The 21,042-nt window shown below is 62.5% G+C and overlaps 2 protein-coding genes across 5 annotated transcripts in view; one reads left to right on the top strand and one right to left on the bottom strand.

The window, feature by feature from the left end:
* C2H4orf17 (chromosome 2 C4orf17 homolog) overlaps window positions 1–11,008 on the bottom strand; it is an 11,606-nt gene extending 598 nt beyond the window's left edge. The window contains exons 1-6 of the mRNA XM_060172400.1: window positions 10,803–11,008; window positions 8,810–9,349; window positions 7,166–7,230; window positions 4,510–4,653; window positions 4,332–4,413; window positions 2,491–2,683 (exon numbers count right to left, since the gene is read on the bottom strand). Coding sequence (XP_060028383.1) covers window positions 2,491–2,683; window positions 4,332–4,413; window positions 4,510–4,653; window positions 7,166–7,230; window positions 8,810–9,349; window positions 10,803–10,923 — 1,145 coding nt within the window. The 5' untranslated portion in view covers window positions 10,924–11,008. The remainder of the gene's footprint in view (window positions 1–2,490; window positions 2,684–4,331; window positions 4,414–4,509; window positions 4,654–7,165; window positions 7,231–8,809; window positions 9,350–10,802) is intronic.
* LOC103125139 (all-trans-retinol dehydrogenase [NAD(+)] ADH7) overlaps window positions 1–21,042 on the top strand; it is a 21,853-nt gene extending 811 nt beyond the window's left edge. Inside the window, exons 1-10 of one of the 4 annotated variants that reach the window (XM_060186335.1) lie at window positions 14,715–14,820; window positions 15,020–15,139; window positions 17,216–17,317; window positions 17,510–17,648; window positions 17,968–18,055; window positions 18,201–18,417; window positions 18,585–18,845; window positions 19,382–19,517; window positions 20,268–20,406; window positions 20,879–21,041. In XM_060186335.1, the coding sequence (XP_060042318.1) occupies window positions 17,561–17,648; window positions 17,968–18,055; window positions 18,201–18,417; window positions 18,585–18,845; window positions 19,382–19,517; window positions 20,268–20,406; window positions 20,879–20,903 (954 nt within the window). In that variant the 5' untranslated portion in view covers window positions 14,715–14,820; window positions 15,020–15,139; window positions 17,216–17,317; window positions 17,510–17,560 and the 3' untranslated portion in view covers window positions 20,904–21,041. Of the gene's footprint in view, window positions 1–14,714; window positions 14,821–14,961; window positions 15,140–15,223; window positions 15,289–17,215; window positions 17,318–17,509; window positions 17,649–17,967; window positions 18,056–18,200; window positions 18,418–18,584; window positions 18,846–19,381; window positions 19,518–20,267; window positions 20,407–20,878 lie in introns of those variants that run through there. The other 3 variants (XM_060186334.1, XM_007535908.3, XM_060186337.1) reach the window with 3 other exon arrangements.

Raw genomic sequence — 21,042 nt, 5'->3', positions numbered from 1 at the left:
AGGGGAGAGAGAGAGACGGAGAGAAGGAGAGAGAGGAGGGGAGAGAGAAGGGAGAGAGAGAGATGGAGAGAAGGAGAGAGAGGAGGGGGAAAGAGAAGGGGAGGAGAGAGAGACGGAGAGAAGGAGAGAGAGGAGGGGAGAGAGAAGGGGAGAGAGAGAGACGGAGAGAAGGAGAGGAGGAGAGAGAGAAGGGGAGAGAGAGAGAGGCGGAGAGAAGGAGAGAGGAGGGGGAGAGAAGGGGAGAGAGAGAGAAGGAGAGAAGGAGAGAGGAAGGGAGAGAGAGAAGGGGAGAGAGAGAGGCAGAGAGAAGGAGAGAGAGGAGGGGAGAGAGAGAGGCGGAGAGAGAGGAGGGGAGAAGGGGAGAGAGAGGCAGAGAGAGAAGGGGAGAAAGAGAGGGAGAGAGAGAAAGGGAGAGAGGAGGAGCAGGAGAAGAGAGGAGGAAGTTGGCTTCTGCAGCTCTGCTTCCCGCAGGCCGCCCACCTCCCGAGCCCTGTCCGTGTCCGGGGTCCACTGGGCCGCCTGTGCGGCGTCGAGTGCAGGCTCCCTGCAGCTGCGCACTTTGTGGAAGCTTGGCCCGAGACAAAGGCTCACAGTCCCCGCGGCCTGAGCGCTCTGTGAAGCGACCTCTGGGTCTCCATCAGGCAGACGAACTTCCTTGTGAGTGCTGCGACCCTGGTTCAACCCCCACAGCACAGACGTGTGGCCTCTGTCTGTCTGTCTGTCTGTCTGTCTGTCCTCTGAATCCTCCAGCTCCCCCCAAACTTGCGTTTCTATCTCAGCTTCAGCACCCAGATACGCACTTTCTTTTCCTCCCTTCCTCTCTTCCTTTCTCCTTTTCGTTTTTGTTTTTGGCCGCCAGGGTTACCAGTGGGGCTCCCTCCACGCACTCCAATTTTTTTTTTTTCCTTTGCCTCCAGGGTTATCGCTGGGGCTCGGTGCCTGCACCACAAATACACTGCTCCTGGCAGCCATTTCCCCCCATTTTGTTGCCCTTGTTGTTGGACAGGACAGAGAGAAATGGAGAGAGGAGGAGAAGACAGAGAGGGGGAGAGAAAGACAGACACCTGCAGACCTGCTTCACCGCCTGGGAAGCGACGCCCCTGCAGGTGGGGAGATGGGGGCTGGAACTGGGATCTTTATGTTTCACACCACGTGCGCTTAACCCACTGCGCCACCCCCCCACCCCAACCCCCACGGACATTTTTTTAGGGTGAGAGACAGAGACAGAGGAAGGAGAAAGACAGCGAGACACCTGCAGTCCTGCTCCGCTGCTCGGAAAGCTTCCTTCCTGCAGGTGGGGACCAGGGGCTCAAACCCCAGTCTTCTCACATGGAAATGTGCATTCAGGTGCTGCCCCGTCACTGATAAATAACAATAACAACAATAGTGCTGCTGCTGCTAGTCTAATAGTGACAAGTCGTCTGCTGCCGAGTGGCATCCAGTCCCCTCAGTGGCTGCTGCCCCGGCCCCGGCTAAGAACGTGCGGTGAGGAGACTGGCTGTGCACGGAAGGACACACCTGCTAGGACAGCAACCACAGCCTTCCTTGCTGGCTCCTGCAATTGTATTTTCTGGTATTTCTGGGTGGTTCCTCTTAGTTTATTATGGGATAGAGATGGAGAGAAACTGAGAGAAGGGGAGATAACGAGGGGGAGAGAGACCTGCAGCCCTGCTTCACCACTCATGAAGCCTCCCCCCAGGTGGGGACCTGGGGCTTGGACCCTGGTCCTTGCACACTGTGACGTTTGCGCTCAGCCAGGTGCGCCACCACCTGGCCCCTGGTTTCTCTTAGTTTGTACTTAGAGGAAAGATCTTTCTCAGAAAGGCTGGGAGCAGAAAAGCACTAGACTTTCATACCAAGGCCCCAACTTTGGCATTTTCTCCCTCTCTCTCTCCCTCTCTCCCTCCCTCTTCCTCCCTCTCCTCCCTCCCTCTCCTCCCTCTCTCTCCCTCCCTCTCCCTCCCTCTCCCTCTCTCTCCCTCCCTCTCCTCCCTCCCTCTCCTCCCTCTCTCTCCCTCTCCTCCCTCCCTCTCCCTCCCTCTCCCTCTCTTTCTTTCTTCGTCTTTCTCTGTCCTTCTCTCCCTCTCCCTCCCTCTCCTTTCCTCTCTTTCTGTCTCCCTCTCCCTCTCTTTCTCCTCTCCCTCTCTTCTTCTCTTTCCCTCCCTCTATCCCTCTCCCTCTCTTCATCTTTCTCCCTCCTTCTCTCCCTCTCCCCTCTTCCTCTCTCTCCCTCCACACTCCTTTCCTGTCTCTTTCTCTCTCTCTCCTCTCCCTCTTCCTCCCTCCCTCTTTCTTCCTCTGTCCCTCCCTCTTTCTCCCTCTCCTCTCTCTCCCTCCTCCCCCCTCTCCCCTACCTCTCTGTCTCTCTGAGTGGTGAAGTCTTGGGGAGAAGGAAAGGGAAGTAGAAAGTCAAGGTCAGAGCAGAGCGCCTGCTAGGAGCCCTGCTGTGGTCCCCCCGTGGGCCACGCCACACTGCAGAGCCTGGCTCACCTGCTGGGTGTCCGGCCCTGGTGGGCTCTGCTGGCCATGGCTGTGGGTGGTGTGAGGGGCTTCCCTGGGGTCGGCCTCCTGCTCCCAGGCCCGGGGTCCATGGGGCCCATGGAGCCACGTCTGCAGTGACGGCACATCAGCAGATTGATCTGTGTCAGCTCCGCGTGGATCAGGGCCGAGAGCCACTCCTTCTCTGCAGGGACGGGTCAGGGACAGGTCAGGGACGGGGCAGGGTCAGGACGGGTCAGGGAGAGGTCAGGAGAGGACAGAACCCCGGAGTGCTTGTCCCCTGGGGGGGACTCTGAGCAGACCCCAAGTGAGAGAGACCTGCACCAGCCACACACGGCCTCGATAGTGCTCCCCTCAGTGCTCCCCTCAGGGTGTTGCCAGGCCTCGGCTGGTGCTGAGTGCGCCCCAGGACTGCAGGACAGGACAAGGACAGGGCACTGCAGACTCAGTGCTGACTCAGGAATGAGCTGCTCCCCGGTGCTCCCAGAAGTGCTCCCTAGGTGCTCCCCAATGCTCCCCATATGCTTCCTCAGTGCTCCCCATACTCCCCATGTGCTCCCCATGTACTACTCAGTGCTCCCCATGTGCTACCCCAGTCCTCCCCAGGTGCTCCTCACTCCTCCCCATGCTCCCCAGATGCTCCTCCAGTCCTCCCCAGGTGCTCCTCAGTCCTCCCCATACTACTCAGGTGCTCCCCAGTCCTCCCCGTGTGCTCCCCAGGTGCTCCCCACGTTCTCCTTAGTCCTCCCCATGCTCCCCATGTGCTCCTCGGGTGCTCCCCAGTCCTCCCCATGCTCCCAGGTGCTCCCCACGTTCTCCTTAGTCCTCCCCATGTGCTCCCCATGTACTACTCAGTGCTCCCCATGTGCTCCTAAGTCCTCCCCATGCTCCCCAGGTGCTCCTCTGTCCTCCCCATGCTCCTCAGGTGCTCCGTAGTCCTCCCCGTGTGCTCCTCAGGTGCTCCCCAGTCCTCCCCATGCTCCCCAGGTGCTCCTCAGGTGCTCCCCTGTCCTCCCCATGTGCTCCTTAGTCCTCCCCAGGTGCTCCCCAGTCCTCCCTGTGTGCTTCCCATGTGTTCCTCACTCCTCCCATGCTCCCGATGCTCCCCTGATGCTCCCTCAGTCCTCCCCAGGTGCTCCTCAGTCCTCCCGAGGTGCTCCCCATGTGCTCCTTAGTCCTCCCCATGCTCCCGAGGTGCACCCGTTGTCCTCCCATGTGCTCCTCAGTGCTCCCCATGTGTTCTTCAGTGCTCCCCATGCTCCCCAGGTGCTCCTCAGGTGCTCCCCTTTCCTCCCTATGTGCTCCCCATGCTCCCCATGTGCTCCCTAGTCCTACCCAGGCTCCCCAGGTGCTCCCCAGTCCTCCCTGTGTGCTTCCCAGGTGCTCCTCACTCCTCCCATGCTCCCGATGCTCCCTCAGTCCTCCCCAGGTGCTCCCAAGTCCTCCCTGTGTGCTTCCCAGGTGCTCCTCACTCCTCCCATGCTCCTGATGCTCCCTCAGTCCTCCCCAGGTGCTCCTCAGTCCTCCCCAGGTGCTCCCCATGTGTGCCTCAGTCCTCCCCAGGTGCTCCCCATGTGCTCCTTAGTCCTCCCCAGGTGCTCCTCAGTCCTCCCCAGGTGCTCCCCATGTGCTCCTTAGTGCTCCCCATGTGCTCCTCAGTGCTCCCCATGTGCTCCTCAGTGCTCCCCCGCGTGCTCCTCAGTCTTCCCCATGTGCTCCTCAGTCCTCCCCATGTGCTCCTCAGTGCTCCCCATGCTCCCTAGGGGCTTCCCATGCTCCCTAGGGGCTCCCCTAGATCTTAGGGAGCCAACCTGCTGCTCGCCGTCACCCACCTTTTGGATTCGCGTGGTGCAGCCACTGCAGGACGTCAGCCAGGGAGTCTGTGTTCAGGGTGTCACACAGCTTCGCCAGGATCTGCAGGCAGGGGCTCCGTGAGCAGAGGTGGGGCCCCCGCTGCCCCACCCCCGTGTGGCCCAACCCATCCCCGTCCCGCCAGGGTGGCAACCTCACCTTGATCTCCTGGTCCAGGTAGTTGGGGATCTGCACGGTGCTGTCCCTGCCGTCCACACTGTCCCTGCTGTCCACCCTGGAGCTCAGTCTGTCCGAGGAGCTGGATTTGGTCGGGGATGGGGGAGCCCAGGCCTGCACCTCCTCCTGCATCAGAGCAGAGCCCAGTGATGTGAGCTCTGTGCTGAGGGTGATGAGGGAGCCCAGGGCCATGCCCACGCCTGCCCTCTGCTCCCGGCCTGTCGGTCCTGCTCTCAGACACAGGGCGTGTGGCCACCCTCAGCTCCGGGAGCATGTGTGATGCCACCAGGGCCACCTGTCATGCGTATGAGGTGACTGCATGGGTAGCACCCAGGACAGGGAGCACAGGCATCTTGGCAGAGAGCTGGTGCCTCCAGAGCTGGGCTGCAGCCCCCAGGCACCAGCAGGGACAGTGGGGGACAGCGGGGGACAGCAGCGGGCAGCGGGGGACAGCAGCGGGCAGCAGGGGACAGTAGCGGGCAGCAGGGGACAGCAGGGGCTGCAGGGGGCAGTGGGGGACAGTAGAGGGCAGCAGGGGACAGCAGGGGCAGTGGGAGACCGGGGGCAGCGGGGGGCGCAGGGGGCAGCGGGGGACATCATAGCTGCAGTGGGCAGCAGAGGTCAGTGGGGGGACAGTAGAGGTCATTGGGGGCAGTAGAGGCCAGTAGGGGGCAGCAGGGGACAGAAGGGGCATCAGGGGACAGAAGGGGCAACAGAGGACAGAAGGGGCATCAGGGGACAGAAGGGGCAACAGAGGCCAGTAGGGGATAGAGGGGCAGCAGAGGACAGAAGGGGCAGAAGGGACAGAAGGGGCAGCAGAGGACAGAAGGGACAGAAGGGGCAGCAGAGGACAGAAGGGGCAGCAGGGGACAGAAGGGGCATCAGGGGACAGAGGGGACAGCAGGGGACAGAAGGGACAGCGGGGGACAGAAGGGGCAGCAGAGGACAGCAGGGGACAGAAGGGACAGCAGGGGACAGAAGGGGCAGCAGGGGACAGAAGGGGCAGCAGGGGACAGAAGGGGCAGCAGGGGACAGAAGGGGCAGCAGAGGACAGCAGGGGACAGAAGGGGCAGCAGGGGACAGAAGGGGCATCAGGGGACAGAAGGGGCAGCAGGGGACAGAAGGGGCAGCAGGGGACAGAAGGGGCAGCAGAGGCTAGTAGGGGACAGAAGGGGCAGCAGAGGACAGCAGGGGACAGAAGGGACAGAAGGGGCAGCAGGGGACAGAAGGGGCAGCAGAGGCTAGTAGGGGACAGAAGGGGCAGCAGAGGACAGCAGGGGACAGAAGGGACAGCAGGGGACAGAAGGGGCAGCAGGGGACAGAAGGGGCAGCAGGGGACAGAAGGGGCAGCAGAGGACAGCAGGGGACAGAAGGGACAGCAGGGGACAGAAGGGGACAGAAGGGGCAGCAGAGGACAGCAGGGGACAGAAGGGGCAGCAGGGGACAGAAGGGGCAGCAGGGGACAGAAGGGGCAGCAGAGGCTAGTAGGGGACAGAAGGGGCAGCAGAGGACAGCAGGGGACAGAAGGGACAGAAGGGGCAGCAGGGGACAGAAGGGGCAGCAGGGGACAGAAGGGGCAGCAGAGGCTAGTAGGGGACAGAAGGGGCAGCAGAGGACAGCAGGGGACAGAAGGGACAGCAGGGGACAGAAGGGACAGCAGGGGACAGAAGGGGCAACAGGGGACAGAAGGGACAGCAGGGGACAGAAGGGACAGCAGGAGCAGCTGTGGAGGGATGCATAGCCACTTCAGTCAGCCCCACACCACAGCGAGTCCTGATGGTGACCTCCTCAAGAGGCCCCTGCCCCCCTGATGGTGACCTCCCCAAGAGGCCCCCCTGCCCCCCATTCAGGCACACAGCATGCAGTGTTCATGTCACTCGGAGCCAGAGACGTAGCTGTGACAGCAGAGCATGACATGTGAGGACCCGGCCAGAGAGGAGAGGACCCCGGCACCCACCGCAGCCCAGCATCTTCCCTCCATTGCTGAGCTGAGGAGCCAGATGTCCACGGGCCGGGCATGGTGCCCCTGGGAGAACCCCCCCCCCCCCAGGAATGGCGGCTCTGGGGCTGCTTGGTGTTTGGGCAGCAGCCTGAGGGCAGACACAGGGCAGAGCAGGGTTGGGACAGGCGCTGCTGGGAATGAGGAGGTGGGTACCCACAGTCAGGCCACCAGAGCTCCTGACAGCTTGCAGGGCCCAGGCCACAGGGAAAGGAGCTCCAGGGGGCAGGTACACCTGGCTGAGTACACCTGTTGCCATGTACAAGGACTCGGGTTCAAGTCCCCGTCCCCACCTGCAGGGGGAAGCTTCACGAGTGGTGAAACGGGTGTAAGTCTCTCTCTCTCTCTCTCTCTCCATATATATTTATTTCTCTCTGCCCGTATTAGGAAGGGAGGGAAGGAGGGAGGGAGGTGGCTGCCAGGAGTAGTGGACTTGGGTTGCAGGCACTGAGCCCCACGGGGATATAGACAGAGTGCTGGCTGGGTGCTGGCTGGATGCTGCTGGATGCTGGTGGCGTGTGGGGAGGGCCTGTGAGGACGCCCTGCCCTCTTCCTGCATCCTCACTGGGGTTCATTGGCCAGCGAGGACCCAGCCTGTGTGAGGCAGGAGGAGAGAGGCAGACTGGCCCCTCTTTTCACCTTTCTAATGACCAGCGGGTTCTCACTGGAAGTCCGGAAGCACCGCTTGGCTTTCCCGCTGGGCCCTGAAGGAGGAGACAAACTGGCTGAGCCAGGGCAGGGAGGCTGCGGGGACAGGAGAGGGAGAGTGGGCACGGAGTCAGGGCAGGGAGGCTGCGGGGACAGGAGAGGGAGAGTGGGCACGGAGCCAGGGCAGGGAGGCTGCAGGAGAGGGAGAGTGGGCACGGAGTCAGGGCAGGGAGGCTGCAGGGGCAGGAGAGGGAGAGTGGGCACGGAGTCAGGGCAGGGAGGCTGCAGGGACAGGAGAGGGAGAGTGGGCACGGAGTCAGGGCAGGGAGGCTGCAGGGGCAGGAGAGGGAGAGTGGGCACGGAGCCAGGGCAGGGAGGCTGCAGGAGAGGGAGAGTGGGCACAGAGTCAGGGCAGGGAGGCTGCAGGGGCAGGAGAGGGAGAGTGGGCACGGAGTCAGGGCAGGGAGGCTGCAGGAGAGGGAGAGTGGGCACGGAGCCAGGGCAGGGAGGCTGCAGGAGAGGGAGAGTGGGCACGGAGTCAGGGCAGGGAGGCTGCAGGGGCAGGAGAGGGAGAGTGGGCACGGAGTCAGGGCAGGGAGGCTGCAGGAGAGGGAGAGTGGGCACGGAGTCAGGGCAGGGAGGCTGCAGGGGCAGGAGAGGGAGAGTGGGCACGGAGTCAGGGCAGGGAGGCTGCAGGAGAGGGAGAGTGGGCACGGAGTCAGGGCAGGGAGGCTGCAGGGGCAGGAGAGGGAGAGTGGGCACTGAGTCAGGGCAGGGAGGCTGCAGGAGAGGGAGAGTGGGCACGGAGCCAGGGCAGGGAGGCTGCAGGGGCAGGAGAGGGAGAGTGGGCACGGAGTCAGGGCAGGGAGGCTGCAGGGGCAGGAGAGGGAGAGTGGGCACGGAGCCAGGGCAGGGAGGCTGCAGGGGCAGGAGAGGGAGAGTGGGCACGGAGCCAGGGCAGGGGATGCCAGTGGGAAGGAGATGGGAGCCGGCAAGGGGCGGGTGCGGGGCAGGGAATGGGAGCAGGCACTGAGGCACGCCACGGTGGACGAGATGGCTGAGCAACTGCTGTCAGGTGTCACAGCAGCTCAGCTGGCCAGGAAGGGACAGAGGAGCAGGCAGATAGACAGGCAGGCAGGCAGATGGACAGACAAGCAGACAGACAGGCGGACAGGCAGGCAGGAGGACAGGTGGACAGGTAGGCAGATAGATAGGCAGGCAGACCAACAGGCATGCAGACAGGCAGACAGAGACAGGCAGGCAGGGAGGGAGACAGGTAGGCAGATAGGCAGACAGGCAGACAGGCAGGCAGGCAGACAGGCAGGCAGGCAGACAGGCAGAGAGGGAGACAGGCAGATGGGCAGACAGGCAGGCAGGCAGGCAGACAGGCAGGCAGACAGACAGGCAGGCAGGCAGATAGACAGGCAGGCAGATAGGCAGGCAGGCAGACAGGCAGGCAGGCAGGCAGGCAGATAGACAGGCAGGCAGATAGACAGGCAGGCAGGCAGACAGGCAGGCAGGCAGATAGATAGGCAGGCAGGCAGATAGATAGGCAGGCAGATAGATAGACAGGCAGGCAGGCAGGCAGGTAAGCAGACAGACTTCCCTGGGGAACAGAGGAGGTTCCAGACTCACCTGAATGAGGCTGCAGGGCCACTGTCATGCTTTCTGTCAGGGTAGTGGTCCTAGGGGGGCTGTTGAGGGCCATGGGGCTGGGCTGGTGGGGAGCTGGGGAGATGCCCCTGGAGGGCCTGGTGGAGGTTGCAGGGCTGGGCTGGCGGGAGGCTGGGACAATGGCCCTGGGAGGGCCAGCAGGGGTCACAGGGCTGGGCTGGCGGGGGGCTGGGGAGACACCCCTGGGGGTATTGGAGGGGACCAAGGGGCTGGGCTGGCAGGGGGCCGGGGAGACGCCCCTGGGGGTATTGGAGGGGACCAAAGGGCTGGGCTGGTGGGTGGCTGGGGAGATACTCCTGGGGGTATTGGAGGGGACCAAGGGGCTGGGCTGGCGGGGGGCCGGGGAGACGCCCCTGGGGGGGTCAGTGGGGGGTGCAGGACTGGGCCTGCTGCTCTTGGCTGAGGTCCTGGGCTCCGTCTGGTCCTGGTTCTGGCCCAGGTCATAAACAGCCCCAGACAGGTCCTCGTCATTCACAGCACAGATGGGGATGTTGTTCAGCCCTAGGGTGGGGGAGGACCATGCCAGGTCAGCCTGGGGCTCCTGGAGCCATCATCCATGGGGTCAGATCAGAGGCAGGAAGCTTCCAGAAGACCTCCTGGCCGACCCCTGCCCCCATACTATCTGCGCACTGTCTGCTGGACACGCCACGTCTCTGCTGACCATGCCATTGGGGGCCACACTTCCCAGCATGCAGGCCTTCTCTCTGCCCCCCTGGACAGTGAGAGTGGACAGGGCCTGGGTGCAAGGTCCTCTCTGCCCCCCTGGACAGTGAGAGTGGACAGGGCCTGGGTGCAAGGTCCTCTCTGCCCCCCTGGACAGTGAGAGTGGACAGCGCCTGAGTGCAAGGTCCTCTGCACCCCTGGACAGAGTGGACAGGGCCTGGGTGCAAGGTCCTCTGTGCCCCTGGAAAGTGAGAGTGGACAGGGCCAGGGTGCAAGGTCCTCTCTGCGCCCCTGGACAGTGAGAGTGGACAGGGCCTGGGTGCAAGGTCCTCTGTGCTGCCCGGTGCTGTGGCTGTGGCCCTGCTTGTGTCTGCAGAGGCCCAGGAACCATATGGAGAGCGAGCCCTGGCCGTCCAGAACAGGGTGTCCACACCCAGGGGACACAGCAGACCCGGGTCTGCAGGTCCCTCGCCGCCACCCCACCCCATCCTCTGGCCTGTGTGAGTGACCCAGTGGCCTATGGGGGCCTGGGGTGAGGCCCCCGCTCCATGCAGGCTGCATCCCTGGCGTAGACAGAGTGGGAGGAGGAGTCAGGGTGAGGACCCCCAGACTCAGTGCCACACCTCCAGCCTCCTGCCCCCCATCCCCCTCTCAGGCCCTCAGGCCCGTCCTGCAGAGCCTGACCCTGCAGCTATCTCTCCAGGTGGTCTCACCTCCCCTCCCCTGCCCTGCCTGTCTGCCTATCTATCTATCTGCCTACCTGTCCGCCTGTCTGCCTCAGCTGCCCAGCCCTGCCACCCTTAGCCTCCCAGCCAGCCCTCAGCTGCCCTGCCCTGCCCTGCCACCCTCAGCTCCCCTGCCCTGCACCCTCAGCTCCCCAGCCAGCCCTCAGCTGCCCTGCCCTGCCACCCTCAGCTCCCCTGCCCTGCACCCTCAGCTCCCCAGTCAGCCCTCAGCTCCCCAGCCAGCCCTCAGCTGCCCTGCCCTGCACCCTTAGCTCCCCAGCCCTGCACCCTCAGCTCCCCAGCCAGCCCTCAGCTGCCCTGCCCTGCACCCTTAGCTCCCCAGCCCTGCACCCTCAGCTCCCCAGCCAGCCCTCAGCTGCCCTGCCCTGCACCCTCAGCTCCCCTGCCCTGCACCCTCAGCTCCCCAGCCAGCCTTCTTTCCCTGCCCTGCACCAGGGGCTGATGAGGAGCCTGTCCCCTCCACTGTCTGTGCCCTCCCCGCCACCTTCTCTCCCTCTCCCCTGCACAGCACCAGTGCCCCAGCTGTCCCCTCAGGTCCCCCCCACCTTTGATGTGGCAGACCCGCCGGGGGTGGGGCGTGTGCCGCACCAGGAAGCAGCACCCTCTCCGCTCCTGCTGCCTCATGGCCGCCAGGGCGCAGGGCTGCAGGTGCTGGGGTGCGGCCATCACAGGACCTCACTGAGGACGCCAAGCCTGCAGGGACAGGGAACAGTCTGGGACTTATCGAGTCCTCTCTCAGGGCTCCTGGGGCTCTAGCCTGACAAACTTAGCAACAGACAACATTCTACTGGGGTGGGGGCTGCCAGTTCCAGAACCTTCCAGCCACCATCCTCAGAACTCTCTGCCCTCAGGGGCAGGCGGACCTCCCACAGGAAGGCCCCCCCCCCCCCAGGGATCCGTGAGGGTGTGAGGTCAACTCCCAGAGGCCTCAGCACCCTGGGGTGCATATCCGGCCTGGCTCCCCTAGCCCCGAGCTCCCTGGGGCTTTCTGGCATCCTTGCTGTGGACTTGAACCCGGGTCCTGAGGCTCCACTGGGTGGGCTACCTGAGCCCTGCTCAGGCCGGTCTCCACTCCTTTTCCATTTGCTGTGAAGCTGCCACCAGTGCTTGCTCACAGGTGATAAGGTAGGGCAGGCTCTAAGCACAGGCCACTGTACATCACTCCCCACCCTGCTCAGCTCTGGCTGATGGTGCTGGGGGTTGTACCTGGGGCCTCAGAGTTTCAGGCAGGAGTTTATTTATTTTTTTCAGAACTACTATGCTGTCTCCCCAGGTCTTTATTTCCCTTTTAAATAATTTTTTACATATTTATTTCCTTTTGTTGCTCTTGTTGTTTTATTGTAGTTATTATTGTTGTTGTTATTGCTGTTGTTGTTGGATAGGATGGAGAGAGGAGGGGGAGGCAGAGAGAAAGACACCTGCAGACCTGCTTCACCGCCTGTGAAGCAACTTCCCTGCAGGTGGGGAGCCGGGGGTTCGAACCGGGCTCCTTACGCCGGTCCTTGCGCTTTGCGCCACCTGTGCCTAACCTGCTGCGCTACTGCCCGGCTCCCATAAATTTTATTTTAATGAGAAAAAAACAGAGAGAAAGACATCAGAGCCCTGCTCAGCTCCAGCTGACGGTGGTGGTACAGGGGGTGGGGGGGTCCTACCTGGGGCCTCAGAGTCTCAGGCAGGAGAGTCTTTTTGCAGATTATTATTATAATTGTTATTGTCAGTTCCCCAGAGCCCTGCTCAGCTCTGGCTGATGGTGGTGCTGGGGGTTGAACCTGGGGCCTCAGTGCCTCAGACCAGAGAGTCTTTCTGTCTAACCATTCTGCTGTCTCCCCAGCACTAGCAATAGTATTTTCCCTAGAGCCCTGCTCAGCTCTGATGGTGGTTCAGCTGTGGGCTGAACCTGGAGCCTCAGAGCTTCAGGCAGGAGCGTATCCCCCACCCCCCACTAACGTCAGTCAGCAGAGGCACAAGCCCCGTCAAGCTGTGTCCCCACCGACCCCACTCTGCTCTGGGGTTTGGAAGCCTGCAGCCCAGGAGCAGCGGCGTCTGCAGCAGTCAGGCATCAGCACTTGGACGGGGAGCCTGGGGGGTGGGGGCTGACCCAAGACACCCACCCCAGAGGGCACACCCGCATGGCCAAGATGGCAGTGGGGGTGGGGGCCCAGGGTCACCTGTCACCGTGTCTTAGCCCTTTCCAGGGCCGTGCTGAGCCGCAGGTTCCTGTCTGCCTCAGGCAGCCCCTTCCTGGGCAGGTGCACGTGGCCAGGGGAGTGTGGATGCTGGCTCGCAGGCTCTGTGGCTGGGGGCACAGAGCTGTGTGGGGCCAGGCCTGCTCAGCCGGGCTCAGGTGGCTGTGGGCCCACCCCTTCTGCCTGGCTGAGCAGGGAGAGGCGAGAGAGAGGCCCATGTCCTCCCCCCATGGCCACCCTCTCTGCCCCCAGGGGATACTGGTCCTGGTCCCCAGACCTGCTTGAGCGTCCACGCAGGCTCACAGGCCACCCCCCGCCCCCCAGGACTGCAGCCGCCTGGGCTCGGAGTGACTCTCACTGGAGTCTCTGGGGCCCACGGTCTCTGGTCAGCTCTGATGTTGGGAATGGAGCCCAGGACCTCGGCCTGCAAGGCGGGTGCACTGCCACCACGCTGTCTCCGCAGCCCGGGTTCCCGCTTTCCTTGTGTAGGTTGGTTTATTCAGAGGCTGGCATTGGCTGGCCTGATAGAGTGTGTACATTCTCGTGCCTGAGCTCCAGGTCTGAGTCCCCAGGGCCCCACCTGCAGGGAAGTTTCTTAGCAGTGGGGCAGGGCCACAGGGTTCTCCTCCTCCTCTGTCGCTGTCTCTATCACTCTTTTTTTTTTTTGTTTGTTTGCCTCCCGGGTTATTGCTGGGGCTCGGTGCCTGCATCACAAATCCACTGCTCCTGGAGGCCATTTTTTCCCCTTTTGTTGCCCTTGTTTTTCATTGTTGTGGTTATTGTTGTTGCTGTTGTCGTTAGATAGGACAGAGAGAAATGGAGAGAGGAGAGGAAGACAGAGAGGGGGAGAGAGACAGACACCTGCAGACCTGCTTCACCGCCTGTGAAGCGACTCCCCTGCAGGTGGGGAGCCAGGGGCTCGAACCGGGATCCTTATGCTGGTCCTTGTGCTTTGTGCTACCTGCGCTTAACCCGCTGCTCTATCGCACGACTCCCTTTATTATTATTTTTTAAATTAGTTTATGTATTTTTTTATTTAAGAAAGGATTAATTAACAAAACCATAGGGTAGGAGGGGTACAACTCCACACAATTCCCACCACCCAATCTCCATAACCCACCCCCTCCCATGATAGCTTTCCCATTCTCTAGCCCTCTGGGAGCATGGACCCAGGGTCATTGTGGGATGCAGAAGGTGGAAGGTCTGGCTTCTGTCATTGCTTCCCCGCTGAACATGGGCGTTGACTGGTCGGTCCATACTCCCAGCCTGTCTCTCTCTTTCCCTAGTGGGGCAGGGCTCTGGGGAAGCAGAGCTCCAGGACACATTGGTGGGGTCTTCAGTCCAGGGAAGCCTGGCCGGCATCCTGATGGCATCTGGAACCTGGTGACTGAAAAGAGAGTTAACATACAAAGCCAAACAAATTGTTGAGCATATTATTTTTTAAAATATTTTATTTATTAATGAGAAAGATGGGAGGAGAGAGATAGAACAAGACGTCACACATGTGCTGCTAGGCATTGAACTCAGTGCCTCATGCTTGGGAGTCCAGTGCTTTACCCACTGCGCCGTCTCCTGGATCTCTCTCTCTCTCTCTCCTGTCAAAAACTAAAGTGGGAGAAGGGTGGGGACATAGAGCGTGGTGGTGGGTATGGAACAGACTCTGTCGTCTTATGATCTTGTCACTCACTGTTCATCACAAACAAAAACGGCAAAAATAAAATAACACCTGAATAAACTGAATAAAGGGAAGAAACTGGGAAAAGTGGCTTCCAGCAGGAGGGGAGCTGTGGGGCCCCAAGTCCACAGGATTCCCTGGCGGTAAATAAAGGAGAGGCCCCCCAGGACTGAAGACGAGCCCTGGCCTGCAGAGCCCAGCAGCACCCAGGGCAGCACCTAGCCTGCAGGGAGAGGATCAGGAACAAAGGGACCCCACCCTGAGCTGGCAGGGCAGCAGTGGGAGCTGGGATCACAGTTCCTGCTAGTAACCGTGACTCAGCATCTAGGCCACCGCTGCCACCAGTGTGGGGACCCCAGGCCCCGCACCCTCCTGAGGTCTCACAGCAATCTGGTGGGAGACAGAGCACTGCACTGACCAAGGGTTCTGAGGCCTCAGGCCTGAAGGTCACGTGGGCCACCACAGTGCTGTCCCTGCAGCCTTCAGAGGACACTCTGTCCCCAACAGGGCCAGCCCCTCCTGCTGTCAGGCCTCGCTGCCCATCAACCGCCTGCAGAGGGGACAGTGCCCACATTCACACGGCCTGACGGGGATGCCGCCCACACAGCCTGAGAGGAGATGATGCCATCGTCCACACAGACTGAGGGGGATGGTGCCCACACAGCCTGAAGAGAATGGTGCCCACACAGCCTGAAGAGAATGGTGCCCACACAGCCTGAAGAGAATGGTGCCCACACAGCCTGAAGAGAATGGTGCCCACACAGCCTGAAGAGAATGGTGTCCACACAGCCTGAAGAGAATGGTGCCCACACAGCCTGAAGAGAATGGTGCCCACACAGCCTGAAGAGAATGGTGCCCACACAGCCTGAAGAGAATGGTGCCCACACAGCCTGAGGGCCAGTGCCCACATCCACACAGCCTGAGGTGGAGGGCTGAGCGGGTTGGCTGTGCCCCAGCCCATGTGGCAGTGACCTCCCTGTGAAGCTGGTCAGGGGCTGCCTGCCAGTCAGCCTCCTCAGAGGTGCCCAGCGAGCAAGCCTGCCCCTCCCTGATGAGTCACCCATGGGGGAGGGTGGCTCCCGCAAGTATTTATCCCGTGGCCCGGGGTGCTGCCTTACTCAGGAGCAGCCAGGAGAAGGGACAGAAGACAACATGGCCACTGCGGGGAAGGTGGGCCTGGTGGGCGGGGGGCTGGGAGGGTCCTAAGCCAGGGGCCACGGGTATTTATTGAAGACAGGCAGTGTCACTCCCAGGTGCCCACACCCCCTGGCTGGATGATACCTCTATTAATGGGGGGCTGGGTGGTAGCCCTGGGGGCCTATGTGGTGGCCCTGGGGGGGCTGGGTGGTGGCCATGGGGGGGCTGGGTGGTGGCCCTGTGGGGTTGGTTGGTGGCCATGGGGGGGGCTGGTTGGTGGCCTTGGGGGCGGGGTGGTGACCCTGGGAGCTAGTGGCCTTGGGGCCTGGTTGCCCTGGGGGCTGAGTGGTGGCCCTGTAGGCTGGTGGCCCTGGGGACTGGGTGGTAGCCCCGGGGGCTGGCTGGTGGCCCTGGGGACTGGGTGGTGGCCCTGTGGGGCTGGTTGGTAGCCTTGGGGGCTGGGTGGTGGCCCTGGGAGCTAGTGGCCCTGGGGACTAGGTGGTGTCTTTAGGGGCTGGGTGGTATTCCTGTGGGCTGGTGGCCCTGAGGAGTGGCCGCATGGGGACATGAAGCCTAGTGATTAGCGGTGCCCCCCTGGCCAGCGAGGCTGGGCTGGGGAGCCGTGCACAGTGGCACAGGGGACTCTGGTGACAGCACTAGGGGTATTGGGAGGACACCCTAGAGCCCAGCACTGCCCTCTACTCTGGTGAGGGCCCCAGACTCCTGTGAGCCCCAGAACTACGGGAGCTGCTCTCTTTCTCCCCACACGCGGGGTCCTCACCCTGGGACATCCCTGTGAGGCTTTAGGTGCTGATGGCCGTCACTTGTCACCAGGGTTGTCACAGGGCTCGGCGTCTGCACAATGAACCCCCTGTTCCCAGAACCCACTCCCCTCCCCTCCCTTCCCTTTCCATTTCCTTTCCTCTTTTAGAGAGTGAGAAATTAAGAGAGGAGGGGGAGGTAGAGGGCCCGGTGGTGGCGCACCTGGTTGGGCGCACGTTACAGGGCACGAGGACCTGGGTTTGAGCCCCGGTCCCCACCTGCAGGGGGGAAGCTTCGCGAATGATGAAGCAGGGCTGCAGGTGTCTCTCTGTCACCCTCTCCCTCTCTGTCTCCCTTCCCTCTCAATTTCTGGCGTCTAGTTCCAATAAATAAAAGGTAATAATAGTAATAATATAGAGAGAAACAACCTGCAGCCCTGCTCCACCACTGGTGAGGCTTCTCCCTGCAGGTGGCGAGCGGGGGCTTGAACCCAGGTCCTTGTGGCGGCGCTGTGGGCTTTGTGGGGGACACCCCCTGGTCCCCGACTTTTCCTGCATTCATGAGCATACACTGGTGGGCCTTCCCCACTGACAGCGACCTTTTCTGCTGACAGATGGACTCAGCCTCAGGCCCGATACAGCTTAGGGTGGGGCACCGAGGGGAACCCTGTTCGGTCCAGGAGGGGCTGGCAGCGCCCAGGGGAACCCTGGCACCAGGGGTGCTGCTACTTCACCTGTCTCTGCCTCCCTCCCCTGCATGTCTTGTCTCTGTCTCTCCGTCTCTGCCTTCCCGTCCCTCCCTTCCTCTCTCTCCTTTTAGCTCTGTCTGTGTCTGCCTCCCTCCCTCTGTTTCTCTCCATCTCTGCCTCCTTCCCTCTGCATCTAAGGAATCACACATATGCAAGGCCTGCCACACTCACTTAGCTGAGAAAAACAAGCCTCAGCTGGGAGTTTCAGGGGGACTTGGGTGTGGGGAGCCCTCACGCGGAGGCTGTGAAGGGCCTGGACTCCATGGTGGCCACTGGCCCTCCTGAGCCATCGATGTCCACCTTGCTCCTTTAACCCTGCCTGTGACCTGCAGTAGTGTGGCTGGTCCTCGTGGGTGGGCCTCCCCATGGGTGGACCTCCCGAGTGTGGCTGGCCCTCGTGTGGCTGACTCTCACGGCCGTCCCTCGTGGCTGACACCCGTGTCTCCTCAGGTGATCCGGTGCCGGGCAGCAGTGCTGTGGGGGCCAAACCAGCCTCTGTCTGTGGAGGAGGTGGAGGTGGCCCCGCCCAAGGAGAAGGAAGTGCGCATCAAGGTAGCTCGCACCTGGGGCTCGCACCTGTGGCTGTGTGGTTTGGGTCTGGCTGCCCTCCACCCACCGTCCCTCACTGCCCCTCATGCTGTTCCCCCCCCAGCCATCCCCCCCACCTTGCTCATGGTGAGAGGCCTGGCCGGGCACTGTCCTGAGTCTAGATGGTCAGTCGGTCACCCAGCGGTGTCCCCTTAGATCCTGGCCGCGGGCATCTGCCGCTCAGACGACCACGTGATCAAAGGGGCCATGGCATCCAAGTACCCCGTCATCCTGGGACACGAGGCGGCCGGCGTGGTGGAGAGCGTGGGTGAAGGCGTGACCATCGTGAAGCCAGGTGGGGGGAGAGGTTCATTCACACGCCACAGCCCCAGAGCTTCCCCGGGTGCCTGAGCCTCAGCCATGTGGTGCCAGGGCTCCGACCGCTACTTTACACATCTGTTTATCTCACGGGAAGATGGCGAAAGAGAAGCCTGGGCACAAGGCGGGCTCCCGGGGTGCTGGGGACCCCATCTCAGGCCAGCACGGCCCGCACCCCTCAGCCGTCCCCCCAGCCATCCCTCCTCAACTGCATGTGTCCCCGCAGCTCCCCCCCCCGTTAGTCCCCCAGCTGTCCCCCCACAGCCCATGTCACCACGTTGTCCTTGTCTCTGCAGGTGACAAGGTCATCCCTCTCTTCCTGCCTCAGTGCCGGAAGTGCAGCACCTGCCTCAGCCCCGAGGGCAACCTCTGTATCCTGAGCGAGTAGGTCTCTCACCCTCTCCCCTCCCTGCCCCCCTCCCCTGCTCCTCTGTCCCCTGTCCCCTGTCTTCTCTGCCCTGTCCTTGGAGTCAGGGGCAGTGCCCGCTGACTGCCTGATGTGGGGTGAACGAGCGTGTGGTGTCTCCAGCGTCACAGGCCGTGGCGTACTAGGAGACGGCAGCACGAGGTTCCGGTGCAGAGGGCAGCCCGTGTACCACTTCATGGGCATCAGCACCTTCAGCGAGTTCACGGTGGTGGGGGAGAGCGCCGTGGCCCCCATCCAGGCGGCCGCGCCCCCTGAGAAGGTCTGCCTCATCGGCTGCGGCTTCTCCACCGGCTATGGGGCCGCCGTCAAGACGGGCAAGGTGGGTGCCCAGGGTGTGTCACCAGGTGGGGGTCACAGTGGGGCATCACAGGTGGGGGTGTCATGGGGGGGCTGCCCCACCCCGTATGTTCTGAGAAGCCCAAGAGACAGCGGGTGCCCACCCATCCCACCGCCCTCGGTGCAAGCGCCCCTCTGCTTGGCGGTCAGGTCACCCCCGGGTCCACCTGCATCGTCTTCGGCCTGGGCGGCGTGGGGCTGGCCGTCATCATGGGCTGCAAGGCGGCCGGCGCGGCCAGGATCATCGGCGTGGACATCAACAAGGACAAGTTCGCCAAGGCCATGGCCGTGGGGGCCACCGAGTGCCTCAGCCCCCTTGACTCCCAGCAGCCGGTCAGCGAGGTGCTGTCCGAGAGGACTGGGGGCGGTGCCGACTTCACCTTCGAGGTCGTCGGCCGGCTGGACACCATGGTAGGGCAGCCAGGAGATGGGGGGGGGGCAGGGCCTCCTGCCGAGTGACGGGGTCCAGGATGAGGTGCCCGCTTCCCACCTGCCCCGCACCCCTCCACACAGCCAGCACCCACCTTGGGAGCTGTGAGAAGGGAAGGGCCCGGGGTCCTGTCCTCTGAACGGGCAGGTGACAGTGGTGCCACCCTGAGTCTCAGGGGCAGCTTGTAGGGGCCTAATTAGAGGAAGAAGGGAGGAGAGAAGGGAGAGAAGAGAGAAGGGAGGGAGAGAGTGAGAGGGACGGAGAGAGGAGGAAGGGAGGGAGGGAGGGAGGAGAGAGAGATGGAGAAAAAGGAAAGAGGGAGAAGGAGGGATGAGAAAGAGGGAGACGGCAGAGAGGAGGGAGGTGCCAGCCCTGCCTGTCTGGGGAGCCGGGCGTCCTGGCGGGCAGTGCTGTCTGTGGTCAGTGTGGGCAGCATCTCAGGCCGCCGGGAGCCTGTGGCCCATGGGTGGGGGTGTGTGGGGGCTCAGCCCAGCCTGCTGACGGGCCCACCCCTCAGGTGGATGCCCTGGCCTCCTGTCATATGAATTACGGCTGCAGCGTGATGGTGGGTGCACCGCCCTCCACCCAGAAACTGAGTTTTGACCCCATGATGCTGTTGACGGGCCGCACCTGGAAGGGCTGTGTGTTTGGAGGTCAGACCCCCCCAGCTAGCTGGAGCCTCCTACTCAGGGACCCACAGCCCCCCAGGACCCACAGCCCCAGGTCCCCACATCTACACATCCCTAGGTGTCCAAGGCCCCTCAGGTCCCCACAGCCCCCCAGGTCTCCATAGCCACCCACATCCCCAAGCCCCCAATGGCCCCCCCTAGGTCCCCAAGTCCCCACAGCCCCCCAGATACCCACATCCCTAGGTCCCCATAGCCCCCCAGGTCCCATGGTTCCCCAGGCCCACATGGCCCCCAGGTTCCCATGGTTCCCCAGGCCCAAGGGCCCCCCGGTCCCCACAGCCCCCCAGGTCCCCAGGTGCCCATGGCCACCCAGGTCCCTATGGTTCCCCAGGCCCAAGGTCCCCCAGGTCCCCATTGTCTCCCAGGTCCCCATGGTCCCACAGGCCCCCAGGTCCCATGGCTACCCAGGTCCCCCATAGCCCACTCCCCCGGTCCCCAGGTCCAAGCAGCCCACAATGTCCCCAAAGTCCCGTGGGATAACCAGTGGCCAGCTCAGCCACCCCACCCACTCTGGGAGTCACAGCCCCCAGGTCCCACACACACACACTCACACACCCCACAGCTACTGCCCCCTGTCCTGTTCTCAGTGTGTCTGCAGCTGAGGGCTGGGTGGGCTCTTGCTCTGTCCCCAGGGGCCAGGAGGGGACATCAGTGAGGGACAGAAAGGTGGCGTGACAGCCACAGCAAGGACAGGAAGCACCTCCCTCCTCACAGGCTGGAAGAGCCAGGACGATGTCCCCAAGCTGGTGACTGACTTCATGGCCAAGAAGTTTGACCTGGACACACTGATCACCCACATCCTGCCCTTTGAGAAGATCCAAGAGGGCTTCGAGCTGCTCACCTCTGGCCAGAGGTGATGCCCGGGGCCACACTCCACTGGCCGGTGCTGCACACGGCCCGCCTGCAGCCCACAAAGTGCAAGCAGACCCTCATTCACACAGCAGGACGGGCGGTGACATGACAGCAAGATGCCAATAAATAGAGATTTATTAGAGAGGCAGGGGCTGGGGAGGAGAAGAGAGGGGAGAGAGAGATTTATTAGAGAGGGGAGAGATAGATTTATTAGAGAGGCGGGGTGGGGAGGGAGCAGAGAGGGGAGAGATAGATTTATTAGAGAGGCAGGGGGTGGAGAGGGAGAAGAGAGGGATAGAGAAGGGAGAGGGAGAGGTGAGACGGGAGAGGGGGAGGAGGGGGAGAGAGAGAAATGGAAAAGAGCCTTGATCAACACTGGCTTGTCCTCAGCAGTGTCCTGGGCCTGTCCTCACCTGTGTCCTGGGCCTGTCATCTGAGTTTGGGGTCCCTCTAAAGCTGTATTTCCATTTCAGCATCAGAACCGTCCTGACATTTTAGACAGAGCGGGACACTGCCAGGCAGCCTCCCAGGTGGACTCCACATCTCCTCATGGCTGGACACTCTCAGGCTTGGACACCCTCATTAGCTGCTCCCTGCCATGTGGCCTGCTCCCTGCCATGTGGCCTGAACCCTGCCA

Source organism: Erinaceus europaeus, chromosome 2 (genome assembly GCF_950295315.1).
Source record: "Erinaceus europaeus chromosome 2, mEriEur2.1, whole genome shotgun sequence".
Taxonomy (NCBI): Eukaryota; Metazoa; Chordata; class Mammalia; order Eulipotyphla; family Erinaceidae; genus Erinaceus; species Erinaceus europaeus.
The sequence above is the reverse complement of the archived record's forward strand: the minus strand, read 5'-3'. Positions and strand labels throughout refer to the sequence as shown.